The 24,480-nt window shown below is 53.9% G+C and overlaps 1 protein-coding gene across 7 annotated transcripts in view; it reads right to left on the bottom strand.

Annotated features, from left to right (window-relative positions):
* The window catches only part of ACACA (acetyl-CoA carboxylase alpha), a 98,025-nt gene extending 75,759 nt beyond the window's left edge, over positions 1–22,266 (bottom strand). For 2 of the 7 annotated variants that reach the window (XM_038157611.1, XM_038157612.1), the window contains exons 1-17: positions 20,777–20,887; positions 17,655–17,701; positions 16,809–17,061; positions 8,138–8,270; positions 7,459–7,597; positions 7,128–7,237; positions 6,638–6,719; positions 6,186–6,284; positions 5,098–5,204; positions 4,300–4,410; positions 3,970–4,179; positions 3,278–3,448; positions 2,505–2,666; positions 2,070–2,233; positions 1,268–1,418; positions 699–802; positions 109–190 (exon numbers count right to left, since the gene is read on the bottom strand). In XM_038157611.1, coding sequence (XP_038013539.1) covers positions 109–190; positions 699–802; positions 1,268–1,418; positions 2,070–2,233; positions 2,505–2,666; positions 3,278–3,448; positions 3,970–4,179; positions 4,300–4,410; positions 5,098–5,204; positions 6,186–6,284; positions 6,638–6,719; positions 7,128–7,237; positions 7,459–7,597; positions 8,138–8,270; positions 16,809–17,035 — 2,052 coding nt within the window. In that variant the 5' untranslated portion in view covers positions 17,036–17,061; positions 17,655–17,701; positions 20,777–20,887. Of the gene's footprint in view, positions 1–108; positions 191–698; positions 803–1,267; positions 1,419–2,069; positions 2,234–2,504; positions 2,667–3,277; positions 3,449–3,969; positions 4,180–4,299; positions 4,411–5,097; positions 5,205–6,185; positions 6,285–6,637; positions 6,720–7,127; positions 7,238–7,458; positions 7,598–8,137; positions 8,271–10,725; positions 11,041–16,808; positions 17,062–17,654; positions 17,702–18,086; positions 18,208–20,776; positions 20,888–21,129; positions 21,234–21,592; positions 22,026–22,196 lie in introns of those variants that run through there. The other 5 variants (XM_038157614.1, XM_038157616.1, XM_038157613.1 and 2 more) reach the window with 5 other exon arrangements.
* Positions 22,267–24,480: the final 2,214 nt, after the last annotated feature.

Below are 24,480 nucleotides of genomic sequence, written 5' to 3'. Positions count from 1 at the left end.
CAACCCTGCTCAGACAGAACTCCCTGCACAGATCTGTGCAAAGAGGAGGCCAGAGCAGCACACGTGGCCACGTGCAGCCCAGGGGCAGGGGTGGGTCCCACTCTGTACCTTCAGCACGTACTTCCGTCCCTCGTAGATGAGCTCCACGTCCACCGTGTTGAGCAGAGTGTGAGCAGGGAGGACTTGGCCCCTGGAAAGGGAAGGACAAAACAAAACTGATCTTCCACAAGCCACCAAATGACTACCAGGGGTCCAAAGAGCTTCAGAGATACATGCAAGGCTTTAGGAAACTCCAGCAGAGGGATGGGAGCAGGTTTTTGCAGAGTTTCTTCTTAGGAGAGACATGAATTGGTTTGACCAAGTCAAACAAAGTCCCTCCAGCCACACAGGCCAGCTTTGCTCTCCTTTCCATTCACTCCTGGGTGATCCAAGACTCCCTAGTGCTGCCCTAGCAGCACACAGAGCAAGAACTCTGTGTTTCTGAGCCATTTCCTGGAGCTCCTGCTAGAAACCAAAGCGATCTGTGCAGCCAGCAGGGGATGTTTGGAGATGCAGATACCTGCCAGTTTTCTCAGCAGATAAAGAGCTCCCTGGGGCCAGGGGACAGTCAGCAGATAACAGCCCCTGAGCATTGCTGGGCTGGATTGAACAGAACCCGTACAGCAGCAGAAATGACTAGAGAGCAGCCTGGCTTTTACCTTTCCAGGGAGTGCAGGAAGTTGGAGACGCTGTTTCGGAAGCTCACGTCAGCCACGTGCAGGGCCCCACACACCACCCCCAGCATGGTGTCAGGCCTCTCAGCCTAAAAAAGGGACAGCCACAGTCACACTCCTCCAGCCTCAGCCCAATCTGAACACCCAGCTAGAGGAATCAGCAGCCTCAGCTCCGTTTTTGGTTCATGGCCAACACTCTCTAAAATCAAGGTCGGTGAGGCAGCCATGTGAACCCTACACAGAAGCCATTACTTCTGTAACCCCTTAAAACTACATTTTCTTCTGCCTGGATCAAATCTCAAGGTTCCAACAACATTTCCACTGTCATCTATCCCAGATTCCAAACATAACACTGGTCTCAATGCTTTTCTGGACAACTTTAAGACCAACTTTCCCCAACAGGAACGACCTAGGATTCCTATATATGTAAGATGCAATGCCACTGGAAATGTTCATTCATTAAGTGGACACTGAGCACCCCTACACCCTCTAGCACCAGCAGGCAGCAGCCCTGTCCCCTGCCATGTGTGTGCCTGCAGGGGAAGCAGCTGCACCTGCACTTTCTCGGCGATGAGCCGGTCCAGCCAGCCCGTGTCGATGCGGTTCTGCTGGAAGCTCTCTGTCTCCAGCAGCTTGATCAAGTATTCCACAGTGGTCCTGAAGTCCCCTCGGATGGACAGCTCCTTCAGAGCCACCACCATGTTTCTGAAAGGGAAAAGAAGCCTTGTTATCTACCCCATCCTAACGGCAGCATGGCAGCTCCAGAAATAAAGCACCTGAAGGTGAGAGCAGAAGAGCGCAGGCACTGGATGGAGCAGGATCCTGAAGGAATGCTGGGGAATGGGAGAACACTGACAGACAGACAGACAGACAGATGTGGTGTCCACCCCGCCCAGAGGGGAACTGGGAAAGGCTCTGGATGAAAAACGTGGATGACAGGTCAGACAGGTCTGCCTTAGGACCAGGTGCTCTAAAATCCCACACCACAGAGGACACTCCGTGGCTCACAAACCATCCTGAAGCATTGGTCAGTCAGGTTAGCAAAGTTTTTCCTGTTAGAAACCTTCACCTGGATGCTTTAAAGAGAGATTTTCACCCTGTGGTAGTTGTGTCACAGCCCAGCAGCAGGTATGCAAGGCAGGGATGAAACAGAAAGAAAACTAATCAAAAATTGTAGAAATGAAAGTGCAACATAGTGGAATTGCAAGACAGGATGAGAAGGCTGACCACGAAATGGAAAACAAGATAGACAGAGAAATTGCTCTGGAAACTCCTAGAAGTAAGGAGCCTTGCTTTCCCTGGATCAAAGAGGACAAAGCCAAGCAATTCCCAAGCACTCCCACACCCCTGACTTACGAGATGGCTTCTTCACGGTTCTCCCCCCAGGAGAAGCAGTGACCAAACTGGGAATCAGCAAACTCATGGAGCCCTCCCGCAGCAGCCACGCTGAAATAGCCCCAGACGTTCTTATTGCTGCGGAAATTCAGCTCCTGGACCGTGCCAGAGCTGGGCTTAAACCCCTGCAAAGACAGACAGACAGACATCGCTCTACGCCCTAAAAAAAATCCATTGATTAAAAATAAATTATTATTCTGAATAACCCAGAACTGGGGCTCTGAGAACAGCTCTTTGTGCTGCAGCACGCTGTAACAAGTTCAGGCTGTGCCAAACCAGGATCTAAGCGAGGTAAGGGAAGAATCTTTTAAATTTGCTGCCAAAATTTTCAGCAGCAGCAGGGACTGGCCCTGGGAAGCCCAGAGAGAGCAGCAAGCAGGGGAATGGAAGGCTCACCTCGTCAGGATTCTCACTGGTGATGCGGGCAGCGATGACGTGGCCACGGGGGCTGGGGACGTGGGCTGAGTTCTCAAAATCAATGGTTGTGTCCCCCCAGGGAGAGACTCCATACATCACCCTGATATCCTTGATCCTGTGCAGGGGGATCCCCATGGCAATCTAAGGAGAAATTAATAAATTAATTAATTAGAAACCTCACCACTAAGTTTGTCTCCTCCCAGGGCCAAACATTGACACTTGCAGGACAGCTCAGCTCAGTGTAATATCCACCTTAAGCCCTCCAGCCAGTATTTTCCACTGACTGATTAAAAGGCTCCAGGGAAAGCTGGCAGTGCCAGGTCAGCTGAGGATGGGCATTAGGCCTGTTAAAAATATACTGAGGTCCCAGTGAGGCAGAAGGGCCCTAATTAGTTATAGGAAACTGTGGAATTTTGCAATTATAAACTGTGGGGAGAGTAAGCTGCAGAACCAGCTGCTGGCTGCATCCTTATGGAGCAAAACCCCATTTTCCCTGTTCATTAGTCGGGCTTTTTAATAGATACAGTTCAAAAAGGAAGTAGAAAATCATGCAGAGCCTTGCTGAGGTGTGAGGGGACCGTGGCATCCACCCACTGCTGGAAAGCTGGGGGGACACACAAGGGACTGACAAAGCCACGGCACACCAACAACTGCTGTCTGCAGGACCTCTGAGGAATCCCCTGGTGCCTTCGGGGAGCTTCAAACAACTGCTGACCTTGCTGAAAGATGAGGAACTGCATTTGTGTGCTGACCTGGAGCTGTGCTGCTGGCAGGTTGACATCTGCCACCATCTCGGTGCAGGGATGCTCCACCTGCAGGCGTGGGTTCAGCTCCAGGAAGTAGAAGCTGCCATCCTGGCTGTACAGGTACTCCACAGTGCCTGCACTCACGTAGCCCACCATCTTGGCCAGCTTCACTGCACACTGGGACACAGAAAGCAAGAATATTGCATTGCCAGTCACCCTGCTCGCTCTGTTCACCCTCCACACCCTCCTCAGATTCGTGCTGGCATTCTGAAACACCCCAACACTTGTAACAGGCCCGAGACCTGCCCAGAGAAAAGCCTGTGGCACTGGAGTTTGGATTCCCAACTTATTTCATCAACAATTCACAGAAGGCAGAGTTTGAAGCAAATATTTGCAACACTCAACATTAGGCAATTCCTGCAACTCCTGAAACTTGCTTTCAATATGATAACACATTTAAAACACACTTCCCTCCCCTTTTTTATGGGGGGGAATTTATTATTTGAAAGGAGCCGTTGGTGGGATTCAGCGTGGAAATGTGAGAGGCTGCCCACACCAAGCAGGTGGAGACACACAACCCTCTACTGCTCCTCTAGAACTCTCACCGACGCAGAACTGGCATAAAACAAAACCACCGAGTCCTGCCTGCTTCTGGAGGCTGGCCAGGCCCAGGGGAAGCTGCAGAGCCCCTCTCTCACCTGCTCCATGTGCTCAAACACCGCCGAGGTGGCAATGGAGGCCGGAGCCTCCTCGATGATCTTCTGGTGCCGGCGCTGCACGGAGCAGTCGCGGCCGAAGAGGGAGATGGCGTTGCCGTACTGGTCTGCCAGGATCTGCACCTCCAGGTGCCTGGACTGCTTGGCCAGCCTCATCACAAAGATGGGAGAGCCTGGCACCTCGGTTTGGACCTGCAGCAGGGGCAGAACGGGGCAGAGATCTCGCGTGAGAGGCAGCTCCAGCAGCGAGGTCTAACAGAGACCCAGCTGGGCACTCAGAGCAGGGCAGCACAGAGCAGAGGGAGCAGTCACCTGTCTGAACAGATTGGGGAAGTCATCGGCATTGTTCACCTTCCTGATTCCTTTTCCTCCTCCTCCTTCAGAGGCCTTGATCATGACAGGGTAGCCAACCTCCTCAGCAGCCTGGCAAGAGGGGCAGAACAGCAGGGTAAGTACAAAAAGGCAGCAGAATCCAGTGAAAAAAATCATTATTTCCCTGCTGATTCACATCCATATTTGACTATTTAGCAACCAATGGGATGGTAACCAAATATCCCATTGACAAGAGAGCCTGTAGCTGGAAAAATCAGCAGGGATTTTGTGATTACAGAGAACTCTGACCTCTGCAAGTGACCACAAAATCTTTTGTCAATGTTTCCATGCCATTAAATCTACAAATTCACAGAAAAGCTTTTGTACAATACAGAAAATCATTAAAAAACCTGGGCAACATTAAAAAAATCACACACTCCACCCCCACCCTTCACAAAGGAAAACTCCAAATCCTGTATTGTGCCAGGAATATTTCTTATTCTAAAACCCCTCCCCAAGGAGAAACTCCAAAGATGAAGCGAAGTGTGTGGTTGTGGGTTTTTATCAAAAACAAAAACTAGATGACAGCTCTTAATGCAACACAGCCTTGGTCCTGTGCTTTGCCTCTCCCTGCTAACCCTCTCCCAGCTGTGCAGGCTGGGGCCAAAGTTTGGGAAGGATCCCTTCCCAGTCTCCAGGAGGCAGCTCTGGGGCTGCAGCCCGGCCCCAGGGTGTGCTGCCGTGAGCAGAAAGCTGCAGGGCAAGCTGTGTGAGACCCCTGGGACCCCCCAGACCCACCCTGAGGCCGTCGTCGGCGTCCTTGACGTAGCCCTTCTCGTAGAGCTCCTGGGGGACGCTCAGGATGCGCTTCTGCAGGTCGTTCTCCTGCCAGTCCACTCGCAGCCCTGCAGCACAGACTGACTGAAAACCACACAGCAAACTGACAAAGCCAGCCTGAAGCCTGCGTGAGCAGATGAAGCCTGATAAAGTCCCTCTCTCTAAATGAACTCGTTCATCTCATGGGTTGGACTCGATGATCTTAAAGGTGTTTTCCAACCTAGAAATTCTGTGTTCTGTGATCTCCTCTGACTCTCCAGTAATTCACAGGGGTCGAGTCCAAACCACTGGGGCAGAGGAACCCCCTGAGTCCATCTAGCCATGGTTAAAATGTGCACAATCTACACAAAGCACCACCTTTGAACACAAGAAGTGTCCCCAGCACCCTCTGAGCTCCTCATGCTGCCAGGCTGTGAGAAGCCACTGTAGGACACACGTCACAGCCAGAGCTGCACTCCTCAGGAAAGGAGAGTGCAGAACGCAGACACTCCTGATCTCTGGGGAGCAAATATCTTTATCCAATCCATTATACCCTCCTCCATCTATCTGTGAGAAGCAGGCTGTTATTCAGTGTTTTGGAGCTGCAGAGGAACTTCCACAGCTGCAGAGTGTGAGCTCCAAAACTACACAGAATCGTGGGGTGGTTTGGGCTGGAAGGGACTCCAAAGGTCATCTTGTTCCAAGCCTCTGCCACGGGCAGGGACACCTTCCATCAGACCAGGTGTCTCCAGGCCCTGTGTGCAGCAGGTGAGCCCGTGAGCATCAGCTGCACTCCAGGAAAGCTCTCTGATGTTTGCTCACTTCTCCTCCCTGCCCTCCTCTGCACGCTGCCAGCTTCTCCCACCATTCCAGGCTCATCCCACCCCCAACGTCACTGCTTCCAGGGCACCCCACTGGTGTGGTGGGCAAACAGCACAAAGGGGAAACCCTGAACAGATGGAACGTCTCCTGGAACACACTTGTGGGCACAGAGCTTCTTAAAAATTGGACATGCTGGAGGAAAAAAGATCAGGATGATCTTGATAAACACAGGACAATTTCCTTCTTACCACTGCCACTCCAAGGAAGAGTTGGAATGCCAGCAGTCTGAGCCACGATGGAAGAAGCAATTTTATCTCCTAAGGCCCACATGGCTTGGCTGGGAGGACCTGCAGAGAGCAAAGACAATGCATGAGAGAGACCCAGGGGGCTCAGACATCAGGGCAAGGTCCAGCAGGCTGATTTAGGAAAAACTCCACTCTTCCCATAAACTGAGCCCTCTCTGAAATGAGAACAGGGACAATCTGGTTTATCAGGAATCTCTCCTGATTTTTTATCTCAACATTAAAGGCTGTTTTGGAACACTTTCCCCTTCCTCCATACAAGAACTGCTGTAAAGAACATTTCACCCCTCTTGCACTGCAGACCATTCCTCATGGCTCTCCACTGGACTCAGGATTTCCATCTCCCTGAACCTCCCCACCTCCAAACAAGACACCAGAAGAGCAGTCCATCTCCTCACCCATGAAAGCAATCCCGTTTTTGTGGAGCAGTTCTGGCAGTTTGGGGTTCTCTGATGCATGGCCCCAGCCAGCCCACACGGCCTGCAGGAGAAAAGAAACAATTTGCTCTTTGTTTGAATAAAACAAGTGAGCAGAAACAGACACATGCAAACACCCCAAGTCTTTCTTTTCCTCGAGGAAAACAGCCTCAGAACAGCCAGGAGCCTCCGAGCTACAGGTGTGCTGAATTTCAAGGGGGGCTTGCACCTTGCAGACAAGTGCAAGCAGGCTGAGGAGCTGGCTGAGGAGGATAGGAGTGCAGGGAAGTGCAGGGCTGCAGGGAACCTCCCTCTCCTGTAGATATTCCCTCTGGGACAGCCACTGCACTGTCACATGGGCTGCCTTTGGGTGCTCATCGGGTTTGGAATTCCAGTCTCTTTGTCCTGCTCCCCCAGGCACAGCTCCCTCCTGAAGGAGAGGAGACTGCTCAGTGCCTGTGACACTCCTCACCTGCACTGGGATCCTCTTGGCAATGTCCAGGATGAGCTCCACGTTTGCATAGTTGTTGTTGTTGGGTCCTCCCGGGACGGGCACGTAGTGATCTGCCATTTTAATGTACTCTGCAAACACAGAGGGTCCACTCAGGCTGCAAATCTAACAGCAGGACTTGCTCCAAACCCCTGCTTTCCCCAGGCTGAGCCCTCCCAGCTGCTCCTCACAGGGCTGGCTCTGGCAAGCACTGACCTGCCCCAGAACAGCCCACTGCTGGCAGATCAGGAGGACACTCCCCTCCCTGCTGTGCAAGGAGAAGGCTGTGACCTTGCCCAGCTCCCCAGCTCACCTGCATTGGCTTTCAGGTCCTCAGGGGTGACCATGACCACGAACCTGATGGCCCTCTCGTTCCTGAACATCTCGTAGGACCAGCGCCGGATGGACCTCATGCACTTCACTGCTGCAATGCCATTGTTGGCTATCAGGACCTGGGGGCATTAGAAGCTGGGATCAAACGGAGTCCAAATAGCACAAAACAATCAACAAGCATGAAAGAAGGGTTTTTTTCCCCCAGATTCTTTGCCCAGTTCTGGGCTGTGCAGTTTTTTTAGCCAGCATCCAGCTCATGGCCCATCTGTCAGTTCAGAGAGCAGCTCTTGTTTCACCATGAAATTTTAATGTGTTATGCCTTGCTTGGGTTAAAGAGCAGAAGGACTCCAATCAAATTATTTAGCATTTTTAAATACCTTTCTTAGTGTTTTTCCAGTCTACTTTTGGTTTTAATGTCTATAAATCCTTCTGTATCAGCAGAAGTGCTCTGGCTCACTCACACCTCACTACTCTAAGCTAAAATAATCAGATGTTTGTTTATCACATAGAAAAAGGAAACACAGTGATTCCAGGCAGAAGCACAACTTCCAAGCTCAGAAACAATAGGAATTTGATACCTGCAACGCACAGCCTTAGAGAGAGACAAGTCAGAGGTGCAGAGAGGAGCTGTAACATGCTAAAACAGGTCAGGGAGTCACCTTTTCAATCACTTTGTTGCCTCCAAAACGAGTCACAAACTCTGCTGGGGAAGCCACGGTGAAGTCTCGCTGCACATCCACCTTCTTCCTGTCCCGGCCTTGCTTGACAAGGTGCAGACCAGACATGCTGGGCCTGGGCAGAGGGAGAGACAGAAAGAACCTGTCAGGGCAGCTGGACAGCAGCAAAAGGAGGTGTGTGAATAATGGGAAAGCTCTCTTTGACCACACTCCCCAGCCAGACAAGCAGAATCTCTCCTTGCCTCCAGACCCTCACGGCCTGGTGCTCACAGGGACATCACATCCTTCACAGGGATGTGTCCATCACAGTTCTCACATCCTTTACAGGGGTGACTCCTTTTAAACCACTTCTCAGTTATTTCCAAAAGTTTCAGGTTATCTGGGAAAATGTCAGCTATGACAAAGTATAAATAGGTACAGTTACATCTGCTGTGGGTTGCTGTCCAACACAACAATGCTCCACCAGATTGCTTTCAATCCATCCAGAGAAGCTGGAAACAACAGTGATTTCTGGCTTTGGCAAAACAAGCTGCAAAGATCAGGCTCTGCAAGGAAATCCTCTTGGAAAGCACAGCAAGTTTATCTCCAGGTGCAAATGAGAGATTCAGACTGGCTATGGAAATCATTTTCCAGAAGTTCCCCACTACCCAGTCTTTAATATCTTCCTCAAAAGTTCTGGGAGCCGGAGGACAAATTAATCACATTACTCCCACTACAAACACAGAAAGCCAATTTTGTGCCTGCCAAGACCAGCCCCGTGCCCTGCCACAGCTCTGCTGTGTGGGAATGGCACAGCCACCTCCCCTCCTCCTGCTTCAGCCTCCACAGCAACCACACGGGCACAGATCAGCCTTTGGCTTTGCTTTGCCAGGGTTTACAAAGCTGAGTCTGTGAGAGGAAATTCCAGGGGAAAGCTCAGAGCTGCTCCTCACACCGAGTGCCTGCCATGGAAATCGGGGGATTCACGAGACACTTTTTATGTCCCAGGCACTGAAGCTTCACCTCTGTGCTCAGCACACAGCTCCCTGGTTTTCAGTGTGCTTTCCCTGAGAGTTTCCCTTCCCAGGAGCACAGGGAAGCCCTTCCCCTGGCAGGGGCAGCAGCACAGAGCCTTCTGAGGATGGGGAGCCCAGCTCAGAGCTTTGGGAAGCCCCGGCAGCAGCGAGGGGCAGTGCTGTCACTGCAGATCTGTGCCCAGGAGCCCTCTGGATGGAACCTCTGCCCTAATCAGCTGCTGCAGGGCTGCTCCGTTGGGCAATGCCGCTGGGAACGGCACGGGCTGCAGAGAGAGCTGCTGGGGGAGGGCACAAAGGGAAAAGCAACACCAGGAGAAGCCAAGGCACAGGTTTGGCTTTGGCCATCACAGCCACCAAGGCCACCAGAGCTGCTCCACCCCTGCAGGAATGAGCTGCTGCTCCAGGGGCCTGGCAGGGAACACAGGGATTCCCCCACATTTCCTCAGAAACCCCTTCTGGCCATGAGGATTTCCCCACGTGGAACACAGACCCTCCTCAGCACCTCAGCAGGGGCACAGGGACGCCACAGACCAAGTGTCCCTCCCAGTGACACTCTGGGACACAGGGACAGCTGTGCTAGGTGAGAACAACTCCATCCACTCGAGTATCTTATCTCAGAGAGGAGCTGAGAGCCAGAGAAAGGCAAAGAACAAGCTCTGTGTGCACAGGTTCAGCCCCTCACACTTTCACTTCCACTCAGCTGCACTTCCAGACATTGTCACCAAACTTAGAGCTGTCCCCAAAAGTTCTCACACTCCTGTGAACTCAGCCTGGGAATACAAGGACAGCAGCCAACAGGAAGAAAGAGAGCAAAGGTGTAGTTAAGGTTGAATTTCTACTAAATTTACGCATTTAGGGGGTCAGAGTCTTCCTGGCAAGGAAGGAGCACAGTCCAAGGAGTCAGAGAGGTTTATGCATTACAGGTTTATTGACAGCAGTCTCAACAAAAACGAGATAAAAATCTCAAGGTGAGGATTTATGTTTAAATATGAACTGTCCCACCAAGAAACGACTACACACAAAGATACTGCTGCAGGCAAAATGTCAACAGAGCCTGAGGTTCATCATCCAGGATGCAACAAACATTTGGACATAAACAAATTCACTTTGATTCGTGAGCAGGCCAAGAACAGCAAGTTTATTTATCAATGGTCACAGGCTGCACACTGTAATCTAAACAGAAGAGTTGGGGGTTTTTTTTGCAGGATAAGATGAGGTAGAAGCTGGACAGGAAGGAAGAAAGCACGGAGCTCTGCACGAAACAGAATGAATGCTGAGTTAGTGACTGTCATCCCTATTTACCACCCGCTCACAACTGCCATGTTTTGCGATGGAGGAATTTTCAAAGTGCTTTTCTCCCCTTCAGAGCCCGCAGGAGGTTCACGTCGTGCAGAAGCTCCAGCTTGAGCAGCCCTGATGCCCCAGCTGAGCTGCAGCCCGGCATCCCTGCACAGGCTGCACAGGGGCAGGGGCTCTGCCAGGGCACAAAATGAGCACCAGGAGCTCGGAGCACAGAGCCGGGCAGGGGGAGGCAGGCAGATATGCGGTTCTTACCTCTGCAGCATGTGGTACCTCATCTCCTGCCCCTGCTCCGCAGCCTCCTCCATGCTGAGCGAGGATCGCCGATCCCGGGCTGGCTCCAGCTCCTCCCTGCCGCTCCCAGCCCCGCCAGCCCTGCAGCTCACGGAGACGCCGCCGAGAGCCCCGCACGGCTTCTGTCCCGAGCAGGGCCCGTGCCGGCCGCTCCGGATGCCATCACCTTTGTCCCCGGCCCCCCCCCGGCCGTGCCACCCCCGCGGTGACGCAGCAGAGGGGACCGGCCCTCCTGTCGCCAGCGGAGCAGCTGATCGGCGAAGCGACAGCACGGCCACTTACGTAACGAGCAACGCAACGAGCGGAGCAACGAGCCACGGAACGAGCGACGAGCCCCGCCGCCGCTGCTCCCAGCACCGGGGCACCGGGAGAGCTCCCGCAGCGGGGCACACCGGGATTGCACACCGGGAACCGGCGGGACAGAGCCACGGGGGAGGCGGCACCCCGGGGAGAGGGATGGAGCAACCAGGGGAGAGGGATGCGGCTGCACCCAGGGGAGAGAGAGGGATGCGGCTGCACCCAGGGGAGAGGGAGGGATGCAGCAGCACCCAGGGGAGAGAGAGGGATGCAGCAGCACCCAGGGGAGAGGGAGGGATGCAGCAGCACCCAGGGGAGAGGGAGGGATGCAGCAGCACCCAGGGGAGAGGGAGGGATGCAGCAGCAGCCAGAGCCCATCTCCTGCAGGCAGGGCTCCCCAAAGCCCTCCAGCCCCCCAAATCCAGCCCTGCACACGCAGGGAGAGGCTGAGCCTGCTCCTCCCTCTCCTGCTCTTCCAAGAACAGCCATTCCGGAGGGACGCCTACCTGAGGCACATGCCAGGCAGGAGGTGATGCCAGCAGTGCCACATGCCAGGGCTGCAGTGAGCTCTGTGAGCTCCAGAGGCATGGGCTGGCCCGGGGAAGGCAGCCTGGAGCAGCCTGCAGCACACACACAAAAAAAACCACACACGGAGACCCCAGAGACAGGCTGGGCACTGCTTCCCTCTGGATCTGCCCTGGGAAGGGTGTGCAGAGGACAGATCCCCCCATCCATTTGGGCTCTGAGCTTTGTCAATGTGATGAGAACACAATTCCACCCCGGTGAGAAGGCTCAGGCAGCTGAGGCCTCCCCAAGACCTGCTCCAGTTTCAGCTCTGCCCTTGCGCCTGATCTCACAGGAAGGCAGAGGGAAGGAACAAGCAGAAATGCTGGCCAGCAAGGGATGCAGAGCTCCACAGCTGGAATAAACCATTCCCCACCCCTCAGGCTCTGGAGGCAGCAATCTGCACCCTGTCACAGACAGCTCTGCCCACGTTTTAAAGAGCCAGAACTGAACACAGACACTGTCAAAACCAGGGCTTCACTTACAGCTCCAAACAAATGAAACTTGACTCAGCTCTGACACGGACTGAGCCTCAGGATTGCAGGGAATCAAATGAAGGATGCAGCCCTCTCTGCACTGCCTGGCAGGTACCTTCCCTTCCGTGCCAACACAGGATGCCAGCATCAGTCCAGGCAGGTCTTTAGCCTAAAACTGGAATTTTTACAGAGCCCAAATGGGTACAAGCTGCCAGGATTCCTGCCAAATAACCGAGTGACAACAGTTTGCCAGAAGTTCCTCCTCCTAGCCACACAGCTGGCTGCTCACCTGCCACGCCAGGTGCACTCCCAGGACACACAGCCCACACCACTGAGCTTCCTGCAACTCCAGAAGCAACACCCTGACACCCAGAACACCCACGGAATCCAAGCATCAATCCAGATACACAGCCACGTTTAAATCAAATTAATATCCACACTGCAGCTCCTAAACTTACAGGGTACCAAAAGAGCTTGACTTTTCCATCCCCATGAAGTATAAAACCCCCACATGTTCCCAGAGCAGCAAACAGCCCAAAGCTCTCCAGGCCGAGCCCTGGCACCAAGATAAAAGTGAACAACAACAGCAGCAGCAGCAGCAGGCTGTGCAGCAGAGGGGGCAGGAATTGGAGCCCCTGGCAGGGAGCCCTCCTCGTGCTCTCTGGCAAAGTTCAGGTGCTGGGCAGATTGATCAGCAGGACATGAGAATGGACCCTTTACAGCAGGCAGGGGCAGCTGGGGGAGCCTCACATTAAACTCACCCCAGTAAGAGACTGGTTATCTCCCCGTGAGGAGGTCAGATCAGTGAGCACGTGGCTGCCACGCTGTCAGCCAGGGAACCCCTGCAGAATCTCCCAACTAAGGACTGAATCTAGAGAGGACATTTCTGTTAACTGAGGCTGAAGGGAGTAAAGCACCACCAAAATAAGAATACAGCTTCTGAGAGGCAAGCAGAGCTACCCAGCGTGTTTGCCCAGGGAGCAGAGCAGCTTCCAGGGAAGGAAGGAGCTGCAATTCCCACGTGTAATTCCCACCTTATCAGCACAACCAGGCACTGCCACGAGGCCAAACCACCTCTTCTTTCAACAGAGAGAGGAGGAAGTCAACTTTTCACTCCAGGTGGATGAAGTTCACGGCCCTAAGCTGAAGGAGGGTAGGTTCAGGTTAGAAATGAAGCAGAAATTCCTCCCTGTGAGGGTGGGGAGGGCTTGGCACAGGTTGCTCAGAGAAGCTGGGGCTGCCCCATCCCTGAGAGCATCCACGGCCAGGCTGGGATAGAGGAAGGTGTTCCTTCCTCACAAATCACCCCACACACAACCTCCAGCAGCACCTGACAGCACAGGCAGAGCCAGAGGGGGAATCCTTTCTGAGGGTGGAGATGAGAAGAGGGGGAAGCACGACCAGAAAGTTTCCCTGTGATGTGCAGGCCAAACCAGGCAGGGAGATTCCTTCAGCTGAGGGGCCTGGACAGCACAAACCCAATTTTGGTGGTGCACAGAAAGATGCAGACAGTATTTACGTGGATATTTATCCTGACCCTGCAGACAGCCTGGAACAGCAAGGACTGCTCCTCCCTGCAGAAGAGGAGAAATACCCTGGAGTATTTCTCCCAGAGGCAGCAGCAGCCCCACAGAGCCCCGGGCTCATCTGTGCCCCCCTGCCCACAGCAGCACCAACAGCTCCACAGCATCAAAGCCCCTCAGTGCAGCCTCCAGCCACAACCTGCTGGGCTGCAAAGGAATTTTTTCGATTCAGAAGAGGCTGAAAAGGATCTTTCATTACGTTCAGGGCCCTGTGCAGCCACTCTGAGCAGGCACCTCGTCCCAGTGCCAGGCTGGGCACGCTCAGCCACTGCTGCCCAGGCTAAAATCGAGGCATTTGTCCAAATTTCCTTTAGCAGATGATTAGTTCTGCTTAAGCATCTCTGTAATTTATTGAGACACTGAGAGGTCCGAGCAGAGTTAGGAGCAGCGAGTTAACTCTGTGGGCTTCATGTGAGGTAACAGCTGAACTCCATCCAAAAATTTGGCTTTCAGCTGGTACAAGTGGATTGTCAGGTGACTCTGTGCCCCCATGTCACTGCTTATGAAACCAGAGCCCTGATGTACAAATACCAGAAGACATCCAGGTTTTGATCTATTTTAAACAAGAATTTGATACAAGATACCGTCTCGGAAGCTAGAAATTAAATTTAGCAATAATCAACAATAATTTATTAAACTAAACAGAGGGGCCCAAAGCCCTTTCCAAGTGGTATTTATGGAGGAGTTTACTTAATCTGCCACTAAAACTTCAGAAAGGAGCACAGCAACTCTGTAACAGGTCACTTCAAGGAAAACTATCCCAGCAGGACTGCTTGGAAGCGCTGATGGAAACTTCTGAACTCAGAGACAGCACAAACAGAAAAAGGAAAAAAAAAATGACAGGCTTGGTTTTATTATTGAAAGGTGCAAAATCCAACAGAGGCCCTCTGAACACTCAGTCTGGGTGGTTACTGTCCCCACACGTCAATTTTTGGGTGCTGATGATCCACCCAGCAAGTTAAAGTTCATTTTTAACCCTCCAGAGCAGCAGCCAGCTGGCACACCTGAAGGTCTCCGTGGACCTGCAGGGGCAGCAGAGCCCAGAGTGCACAACCTGTCCCAGCAGGGGTGGCTTTAGCAACAGCATGAACACTCCACAAGATCGATAAGGTCACACAAACCTGCCCTCACAGAGCCTCTGGCAGCTGAGTAAATCCTGGATTTTAATTGTAATTGCTCCCCGAGGGCTGCTCTGCAGCAAAGCCCCTCACCCCAAACAGGAGCCACCTCTCTTTTAATCCTGTGGGAAAGTCACAGCAAATGGAAAGGTTTTTGGCAACTTCTTCCTAAAGATACGCTCCCTTGGAGCTGCCCCTTGTGTCAAAGTGTACAGAACTCACTGCCTGTGGGTCTTCCTTCATCACCTTACAAAGTGTGGCACCTTGTGAGCACCAGAAGGAAGCTGGAAGCAAGAGCAGCTCTGTTCCATTGACTGGCTGCCACGGAGTGACTCCAGGCAAGTTGCTGAACTTGTCTTTGCTGTTGTCTTTGTCTCAGTTTCTCCATCTGTAAACACGATTTAGAAATCTCCTGATGAAAGAGACAGCCATCCTGAAAAGTATTTCAGCTCGCCTGAGTTTATCTTAGAAAAACAGCCCATAATGCTGTAACTTTTCTATTTGAATTGGCATTTCTCTCCAATTTAACTCAAAAGTCAAGTGTTCCCCAAAGGGGCTGCCAAAGTAAGCAGGTTACAACAGAGGTGCCCAAGGTTGCAGACCTATTGCACTCTGGGGCCAGACACTGTCCTGGAAGGTTCTTCCTCTGATGTTTCCATTCACACACCTGTGCTCAGTGCTCCTCCAATCTCTTCTCTCTCCTAAGCTGTATATAGCTACAGTTTCCTGCTTCAAAATTACCTTTTGTGCTGCCAAATCATTGCGACGGGCAGGCTCTGGAAAGGCAACCCTGTGTAAATTTGCTTTAAGGTTTTGCATCAGTTGTGCAAGTGCCAGCTGGCTGAACGTGCCCAGCCTGACCAGGACAGCTCTGTCAGGCACAGAGCAATGTCCCCCCTCTGCCCCAGCCTGGGCTCTGGGACTCTGTGCTTCCAGAGACTTCTCCCTGAGCTGGGAAGGGAAACACCAAAAAAAGGAGAGATTATAATTCCTTAGCCTGCACAAGCAAAGAAACCAGTAAAACACAAGAACAAGGATGAGCTGCTTGTGTAAATACCTAGCACTGGTCAGGAAGCCCTGCTGGAATCAAGCATTCCTTCAAAAGCAGCAAAGCAAAGGCAGCCAGGGGCTGTCCAGGAAAAACTGGAGTGGGATCCCACTGCCCTGGGTGCTCCTGGAACGGGAAGGCACAGGCAGGAAGAGCAGAGCTCCTGGAATATGGCAAACAAATGAAGGATCCATGGCAGGGTGAAGCCAGGCTGCCCAGGCACTGAGAGACTGATGTGCACATGAGAAATGCCCGGAGTACAACAGGGACAATCCCACAGGCACACCCCGCTACTGGCACGGAAATCAGCAAAAACAAAGGGGCCTTTGGACAAGGAAACGCCACCAGCAGCACCCCAAAAGCCCAGCTCATGGCTCAATCACAGAAAATCAGGAGTGGGGCAACCCTGAGACCAACCCTGAGCTCAGGCAGCAGGGAGCATGTTAAATCTTGGTTTATCACCACACTGCAGGACTCCAGGCTTTGCTACAACCAGCAAAATTTTCCCTGTCCTAACCAAAAAAAATCCAGTATGGAGCCACTGATGCTACCCACTGCCAGCTCTGAGGCTGCACTGAAAGCAGCAAATCCCATGCAAAGACAAAACAAGCAAATATTGCTCTGGCTCTCAACAATCAGGGCCCAGAAAATCCACACACGAGTGAAAACCTGGAATATCTCAGTGAAGACACTTCCATTTTCTGAAAGATAGGCAAGGTGCTTAAGGAATTGAGGCACAAATATTTCACTAAAAGCAAAGGAAAACCGAAGGGTTTGGTACAGATAAACACACAAGAGGTCATTTAGAAACCAAATGCCAGAGTGACACCTGAAGCCAAACACGGGTATAAAACTGAGCCTTTGGATTATCTTTGGAACTGGCAGGGTAAAAAGACTGGAGAACTTTAATTAACTGTTCCATTTAACAGAGAACTCTGGTTTAACCATGCATCCATACCTCATGTGGCTGGCTGGGCCATCCTGAGCGTTGGGGAGCCCCAGGTCCGAGAGGGAGTCAGAGCACACAGAGGCAGGGGACAGAGACCTCTCCTTCTCCTCCAGCAGGTCCAGCTTGACCAGGGAGCTGCTCTCGTCCTCCGAGTTGTCCTCGGACACGGAGCCGATGATGAAGCGCGAGTGAGCGCCGGCGTCCGCGGCCTGGCTGCCTGCAGGAGGCTCCTCCATGGCTCCCCCAAACTGGGCCCTCAGCACTGCAAGGGGCAGGAGACAAACCCGAGGTGAATACCCAGCCCTGGAGGGCACAGCAAGGTGCACTGATGGGGAATGCAAGGTTAAAAGGGCAGAGCTGAACCCTGCCCTGCTTGCACAAGGACTCGGAGTCACAAAACGCAGAACAAAGCTGCAGGAGTCACTTAAAGGAAAAAAAACCCACCAAAATAACCCCACACACCAGACACACAACCTACAGACAAAGGCAGGGGGCTCTGAGTATCAAAATTCACAGGATCAGAGAATCCTGGACTGGTTTGGGTTGGGAGGGACCTTAAATCTCATCTCATCCCCTGCTATGGGCAGGGACACCTCCCACCAGGCCAGGCTGCTCCTGGCCTTGGACACTTCCAGGGATGGCTCTGTTCCAGTATTCCAGCAGGGAATGAAAGCGTTTTCTTAAAAGTCAAAAGGATAATTTCAACTGAGAAAGGAAAACACAGGAACACCCCACAGCACAAAGGTGGGATGGGGAATAAACATTTGATAGCCCTGCTCTGCCTGACTTTGCTGCACTTTTGTGACAACTACACCCAGCTGCAAACACATCATTAGCAAACGAGGATGCACCAACCTCTCGATATCCGTGCAATCTGAGCAGTGAGCCACTTCCAAAACGAACTGGAAAAGAAAAGAATTAGGAAGTAAACTTTAGGATTATAATGAAGCATATCCCAGGTGTGCTTTCCTGTTTACACCATCAAAACCATCCCAAAAAACCCAGAGGCACACCACAGGCTGGCTGGCTTGCTCCAGGTACAGATTAACCCAGGAGCTACACCTGCAGTGCCCAAGTCCAGCCGTGGCACCTCCTGCTGCTCCATCCTTCTGGAACCTTCCTGACCGTCCCACCTGCCCAACAACGGGCTGTGCCTGCACTATCTACTGGCACCAAACCTTCCCTGTCACCTGCTGGCTGGTTCCAGCCGAGTCCCAAGGAGGGAAAGCCTCACCAGCCCTGCTAATTACAGCCCCGTGTACCCAGCCCAAGGGTGCAGCACCAAACCTGGCCCGGCGTCACACCAAAGGGACATGGTGGGCCCTCAACAAGGGCACAGACCAGCATTTACAGCCAGAGCAACCCCAAACACCCCAGTGCTGCTTTCCATCAGTGACTGGGAGCTGAGAACTCATCCAACTGGCTCATGCACTTCTGCCACGAACGCAACTTGACTGAATTACTTAGATCAAATCCCCTGCTGACATCGCGCCTCCCACAAACTCCCCTTGCCCTGTGGCCATGGGCACTTCATTTGGCAGAGGCATCATTAACCATTTTATAACTGGAAAGCCACAAATATCTGTCTGACGTGGACATTAAAAGCACTGAAAAAACCTTTTTTGAGGGTGGAGATGAGAAGGAGGGGAAGCACGACCAGAAAGTTTCCCTGTGCACCTGTGATGTGCAAGCCAAACCAGGCAGGGAGATTCCTTCAGCTGAGGGGCTCACACAGCACAAACCCAATTTTGGTGGTGCACAGAAAGATGCAGACAGTATTTACGTGGATATTTATCCTGGCACCAGATCTCTCCTCAAGTTCTTCACCCAGATTTACTGTTGGCACAATCTCCAGCGCCGAAGAGGTTGGGATGCAGCCAAACTAACTTCAACCCCACTTCACTGAACAAAACCTTTTCCAATTTCAATAACTAATACATCAATAAGCAAGCTTCAAGGATTTGGGGTTTTTCAGAAGCAGAGGGACGGGAAGGGAGGTGTTTCACTCAAATATTCCATGAGAATCCATCCACCCAAGGCCAGGCACTGCCACGCTCACACAACTCCACTCCAGCTCCTTGTTTGTCCAATTCAGCTCCCAAAAACCCAGCTGTTACCCACAAAACTCCACTTTCCCAGGGCACTTCCAAGCCCTGGGAGCCAGTCCCACAGCCTGCAGTTCCGCTGGGGTTGTGCAACCTGCCTTGTGCTGGAGTGATAAGCTCGGCTTGTTCTCGACACACCGAGAGTCCTCGTTCATATTTAAATTAATTTCAGCATTGTCTGGGCTGAATTACACAGGGGCTTTCTCAGAGATCTCCTCAGTGAAGCCTCTGGATTTCAGGGCTGTGAGTGAAATGCACGAGGCTGTGCACTATGCACAGGTATATTTCATTTACAGAAATAGAAATTTAGGTAAACTTCAGATATACACAACTATAGAGGTGAATTACATACAAATATAGAGGTGTATGACATACACAAAAATACACTTACATTGGCTATACACAAATAGAGGAACGCTTTATATATATAAATATATATAGATAGATACTTGTGTTATCTATACACATATAGAGGTATATGTACCAACATAGTGGCATGTTACATATACACAAATAAAGGGGTAAGCTATATATAAAAAGGGGTGTATTATACAAATAAAGGGGTATATTATACAAATAAAGGAGTAAGCTATTTATATAAATAAAGGGGTATATTAGACAAATAAAGGTAAGTGATATATATAAATAAAGGGGTATATTAGACAAATAAAGGGGTAAGATATATATATAAATAAAGGGGTGTATTAGACAAATAAAGGTAAGCTATTTATATAAATAAAGGGGTGTATTAGACAAATAAAGGTAAGCTATATACTTAAATAAAGGGGTATATTAGACAAATAAAGGTAAGCTATATATATAAATAAAGGGGTAATATTTATGCCCTTCTGCACATTGTATTGGCTCTCTGAAATGCAACGGCCCCAGCTCCATTTTTACACGAGCACCTGGAACTCAGCTGAGCACCAATACACATTTGTGCACCACAAGGCACTGCACACGTAGTGTTTGTCTCAACAATGCTGAACTAGACCCTACAACCCAAAATTATCCGGATCCTGAGCTGCACACAGCCCCTTCACTGCCTTCCAGCCTGCCCAACAGGTAACTCCTCAGAGACTGAGAGGAACTGCAGTTTAGGCAAGGATGAGGACAGAGAGCTCAGTCCTGCTGAGGCGAGGCCAGGCAGCAGCGCTGAGCCTGCTCGGATGCAGGGACACGTTCAGGCACAGCTGGACCCACACAGGCACAGCTGGATCCGCAGACCCAGCCTCGCTGTGCTCCCTGCTCCAGGGAAACCAGCTCCAGCTCCCAGCAGGTCTCCAGGCATTCAGCACCCAAATCCCTGCTACAGCAAGGAAAACTCTGCAACCCAAACCCAGAAAGTGCCCGAGGCAAGGCAAGCCCCACCACACTCCTCCACAGCTCTGCTGCCACCATTAGTCACAACTCTGGCTCGACCCTGAAATGCACTTGCAAGAATCCCAGACTTTAGAAGTTTTGTAACACGTTCACTTTAAAATCACTTTTAATGCTGTAAAAATACACCCAGGCATGAAACTTGGGCAACGACAGGTGGAAATCAAAGTTCCCTGTTTTTCTCCAAGCCATCTCAGTCTGAAGACAAACCCACAGCTGAGGAGAGCATCAGTATTTCAGGGGGCTCCTTCAAAGAACCAGGGCAACACTTCTACCATATTGATGTGGCATGCAAAAAGGAAATTAATAAAACTAGCTGTGTTCAAACGTCTCCTGACAAGAGCTGTGGCACTGCTGATCAACGTGAATCACTTTAAAAGTGACGAGATGGACTTGTGCTCTCACCCGGAGAAACACGGGAAACAAGGGAGCAGGAAAGGTAGAACCAAACCAAAACGGGGTAAAAACCAGCAGAATCAGCAGCGTGCTCACCTGTACCAGGGCTGGGGGGGCAGTTCCAGCTCGGGAGAGAAGGGAGGCTCCTGCAGCACAGGCTCCCCAGCTCTGAACACCCCGGCTGCTGGCTGGCCACGCTGTTTTAACGCCCCCACGGCAGCCCCGGCTGAGCCTGCCTCCTGGTTAATCATTGGGCATTGCCTCATCCCCAAAACACAGCCCAGCAGCCGGGAGCTGCTGCACCAAAGGCTCCCCACACCTCCCCAGCACAGAAAGAGCCAAAGCTGACGAGAGTCCCAAGGCAGGGACAGAGCGTGGGGAAGGGTCTGGAGGGGCCTCAGAGCAGAGCCGAGGGTTTGTTCAGCTGCAGAGACTCAGGGGACACTCACCAGCTCCAAATTCTGCTCCCTGTGACCCGAAGAACAGCTGGAGCTGTGCCAGGGCAGGGTTAGGCTGGATATTAGCAGAAAAACAAGCACCTAGAACTTTCCACCTGTGGATGTAGAGTGACAGAATCGTGGGATACCCTGAGCTGGAAGGGATCCACAGGATCATCCAGGCCGGCTCCCAGCGCTGCACAGACACCCCAGAATCCCACCCGGAGCATTCCTGGAGCTCCGGCAGCCTCGGGGCCGTGCCAGCACCCTCCAGGGAAGAACTGTTTCCCATTGCCCAGCCTAAATCCCTAGAGACCAGAATAAGAGCCTGTATTTACAGCTATCATCCCAGCCTGCTAAAACACTCGAGGCTGCCTGAATCCCACCGTCTTGGAGATGCTGGCATCACTGAAACGCTCTGCTGAACATTTCCTGCCTGCTACACTGGAGCAGGCTCCACTCGCGCCTCGGGTACCTTCCAACACAGCACCTCCTCTCGCTCTAAACTTCTCCAAGAACATCCAGGAGACTGGAGGGGCAAGAACAAACATCGGCTCTGCCGAGCCGCTTTTAAAACTCCGCTGGTTCCGAGCATCGCAGGGCTGCTCCGGGCAGAACCGGACCCGGCATCCCGGCAGGGCCCAGCCCCGGAGCGCTCGGTGCCGGTCCCTCGGCCGCCCACGTGCTGCTCCCTTCAGCCTACGGGGGGACCGGCGAGGCCACGCGAGCGGCGGCACCGGCTCAGCGCCGCCCGGGCCGGCCCGGACGGAGCGCGGGGAACCGGGAGGGAACCGGGCGGCGGCTCCTGCGGCGGGCAGGGGCGGCTCCGGCCCGGGACACCGGGGGCTCAGCTCGAGCCGCCTCGGCTCGGCGTGCCGCCATCTCCCGCCGGCACGGCATGGCCCGGCAAGGCACGGCATGGCCCGGCCGCCTCCCGCCGGCGCGGCGCCCGGCCAGGTCCCGCCCGCCCGGCACGGCCCGGCCCCGCCCGGCCCCGCGCGCCGCCGCCCGCCGGTGCCGCGAGCCCCCCGCGCTCCCCGCGCGCTCCCGGCGCCCCCCCGGCGCGGCCCCGCCCTCACCTCACGGTGCCGGTGCAGCGGAGGCGCCGCGGGCCCCCGGCCTGGCGCTGCCCGCGCGGCCCCGCCCCCGCCCCGCCCCGCGCCCGCCGCGGCCCCGCCCCCGCCGCGCCCCCCGGTGGTGTGATCGGGGTTACCTCGGGTCGGGCCGCGCGCGCCCCGCCCCGCGCGCGCCCCGCCCCCGCGCCGCTCCCATTGGCTGCCGCCCGGGCCGCGGCGGGGGGCGTGACCAATGGGGAGGTGCGGCGGGGGCGGGGCCTCGTGGGGCGATGCCCGTGGCCTGAGCGCCGGGCGGGGCCGCGCCTGGATTCGAACCCGCGACCCCCGGGACAGTCGGGACCCCCGGGGCAAGCGGGACCCCCGGGACAGCCGGGACCCCCGGGGCAAGCGGGACCCCCGGGGCAAGCGGGACCCCCGGGGCAGCCGGGACCCCAGGGACAGTCGGGGCAACCGGGACAGCCGGGACCCCAGGGACAGTCGGGGCAACCGGGGCAGCCGGGACCCCAGGGACAGTCGGGGCAACCGGGACAGCCGGGACCCTCGGGACAGCGGGAACCCCCGGGGCAGCCGGGACCCCCGGGACAGCCGGAGCAACCGGGACGCCCGGGACGCCCGGGGCAGCGGGAGCATCGCTCCTGGGAGGAAAGGCCGAGAGGGCCGGGCCTGCCGAGCCTCCACACGAGGTGACGGAAGGCAGCTCGCCAGTGCCGTGGGATCCATGGCGGGGGTGGCCAGCAGCAGCACAAGGGAACCCAGGCAGGGACTGATGCACAGCAGTTCCACTGGAACGCGATCGGAGCTCTCCTGGGCAGGTGATGGTGCGCGGGCACAGACACCGGCAGGGCGTGCAGGCTCCACGCTGCAGCACGCTGCCCGGTGCCGTGTGCTCCGTGTGACCCTCCTCCGGCGGGGAGGGCACCGGGTGACCCCCGTGAGGCGGCAGCAGCAGCGCCCAGGCCGGTGGCTGCGCACGAGGTGCCCGCGTGGCTCGGGGACACTGGCCTGTCCCCCCTGGCACAGGCAGGCAGGACAGGGTGATGACAGGTGCTGAGGACACGGCCCTGCCAGCGCCTCTCCTGCCCGCCTCTGACCTTCAGCTGCTTGCTCTGCCCGCAGACAATGGTTTACAGAACTCCCCCTCTTCCTTCTCTCCACGTTTTGTGTTTTATTTGAACTCTGCGCCGTTGCAGGGCTGCCGAGATTCAAACGGAAGGAGGAACACAAGTTGAAACGCTAACGCTGCTGGATCTGGTGAGCCTTGCAGGCTGATCCTGCCGGAGGTGCCAGGCACCACGAGGATCTGCACACGAGTGGGATCCACGCTCCCAAACGCAGATCAGTTCCACCAAGGCAGGGGTTAGCAGGGGTGAGACTGCGCGTGGTGGGATGGGTGCCCACCGCAGGCAAGAAATACCCAGAAAATCCAATTTGGGGCTTTTTTAATAAAATTATTGGGGGAACAGAGCATATTGTCACATCCATTGGACTAAATCTGGAAAAGCTGGGCATGGACAGTTTTGTTTATAGCTGTGTGCACATGAATGCATAGCTGCAGATGTGTTTCACACAAAGAATCCTCCTCTCAGCGAGTGTTTCATGGAGGAGCTGCAGAGAAGGGTTTGGTGTTGGTTAATCCCTGCCAGGGCTAAAGCCCAGCCGCTGCAGAAGCGAGGGGGAGCGCTTGGCTTGCTGAGGGGCTGCTCCCCAGTCATGATAATAACTGCACACAGCGCTTACCAAAGCAGGAGATTACAACAGCTGCTGAGCTCACGCTGCCTGCTGCTCCCAGAGCTCCAGGCCTGCTAAAACCTGCACCTGCACTCTGCCCAGCCCGGCGCATCCATCCAGCCCCAAACACTGCCCAAACCCTGCCGGGGGAGGCATTGCCTCACAGCCCGAACCCCGCGGCAGCTCCTCCCTCCCAGGGCACGGCGGGGCACGAACACGCGGAGAGGAGCAGTTAAAGACGCTCAGACACGCAGCATTTGGAAGGAGCTTTTCTGGGCTCTGAAGATGGTCAGGGGTCTGGAGGGGAGGCTGAGGGCGCGTGGAATGAGCAGCTGGAGGACAGGGAGGCTGATCCTTGCGGGTCCCTTCCAACTCAGGAGGTTCCATGAGATGGAGCTGGTGACAGTGACAGTGGTGGAGCCCCCATGCCTGGAGCTGGCCCAGGAATGCCGGGATGTGGCACCCTGGATGTGAACTCGATGATCTGGGAGGTCTTTTCCAACAGAATGATCCTGGGGTTCAAGTCCGGGCAGGAACAATCTGTGTTTTAATCGTTCCA

The sequence above is a fragment of the Motacilla alba genome, chromosome 19 (genome assembly GCF_015832195.1).
Source record: "Motacilla alba alba isolate MOTALB_02 chromosome 19, Motacilla_alba_V1.0_pri, whole genome shotgun sequence".
NCBI lineage: Eukaryota > Metazoa > Chordata > Aves > Passeriformes > Motacillidae > Motacilla > Motacilla alba.
This window is presented reverse-complemented; position numbering and strand designations above follow the sequence as displayed.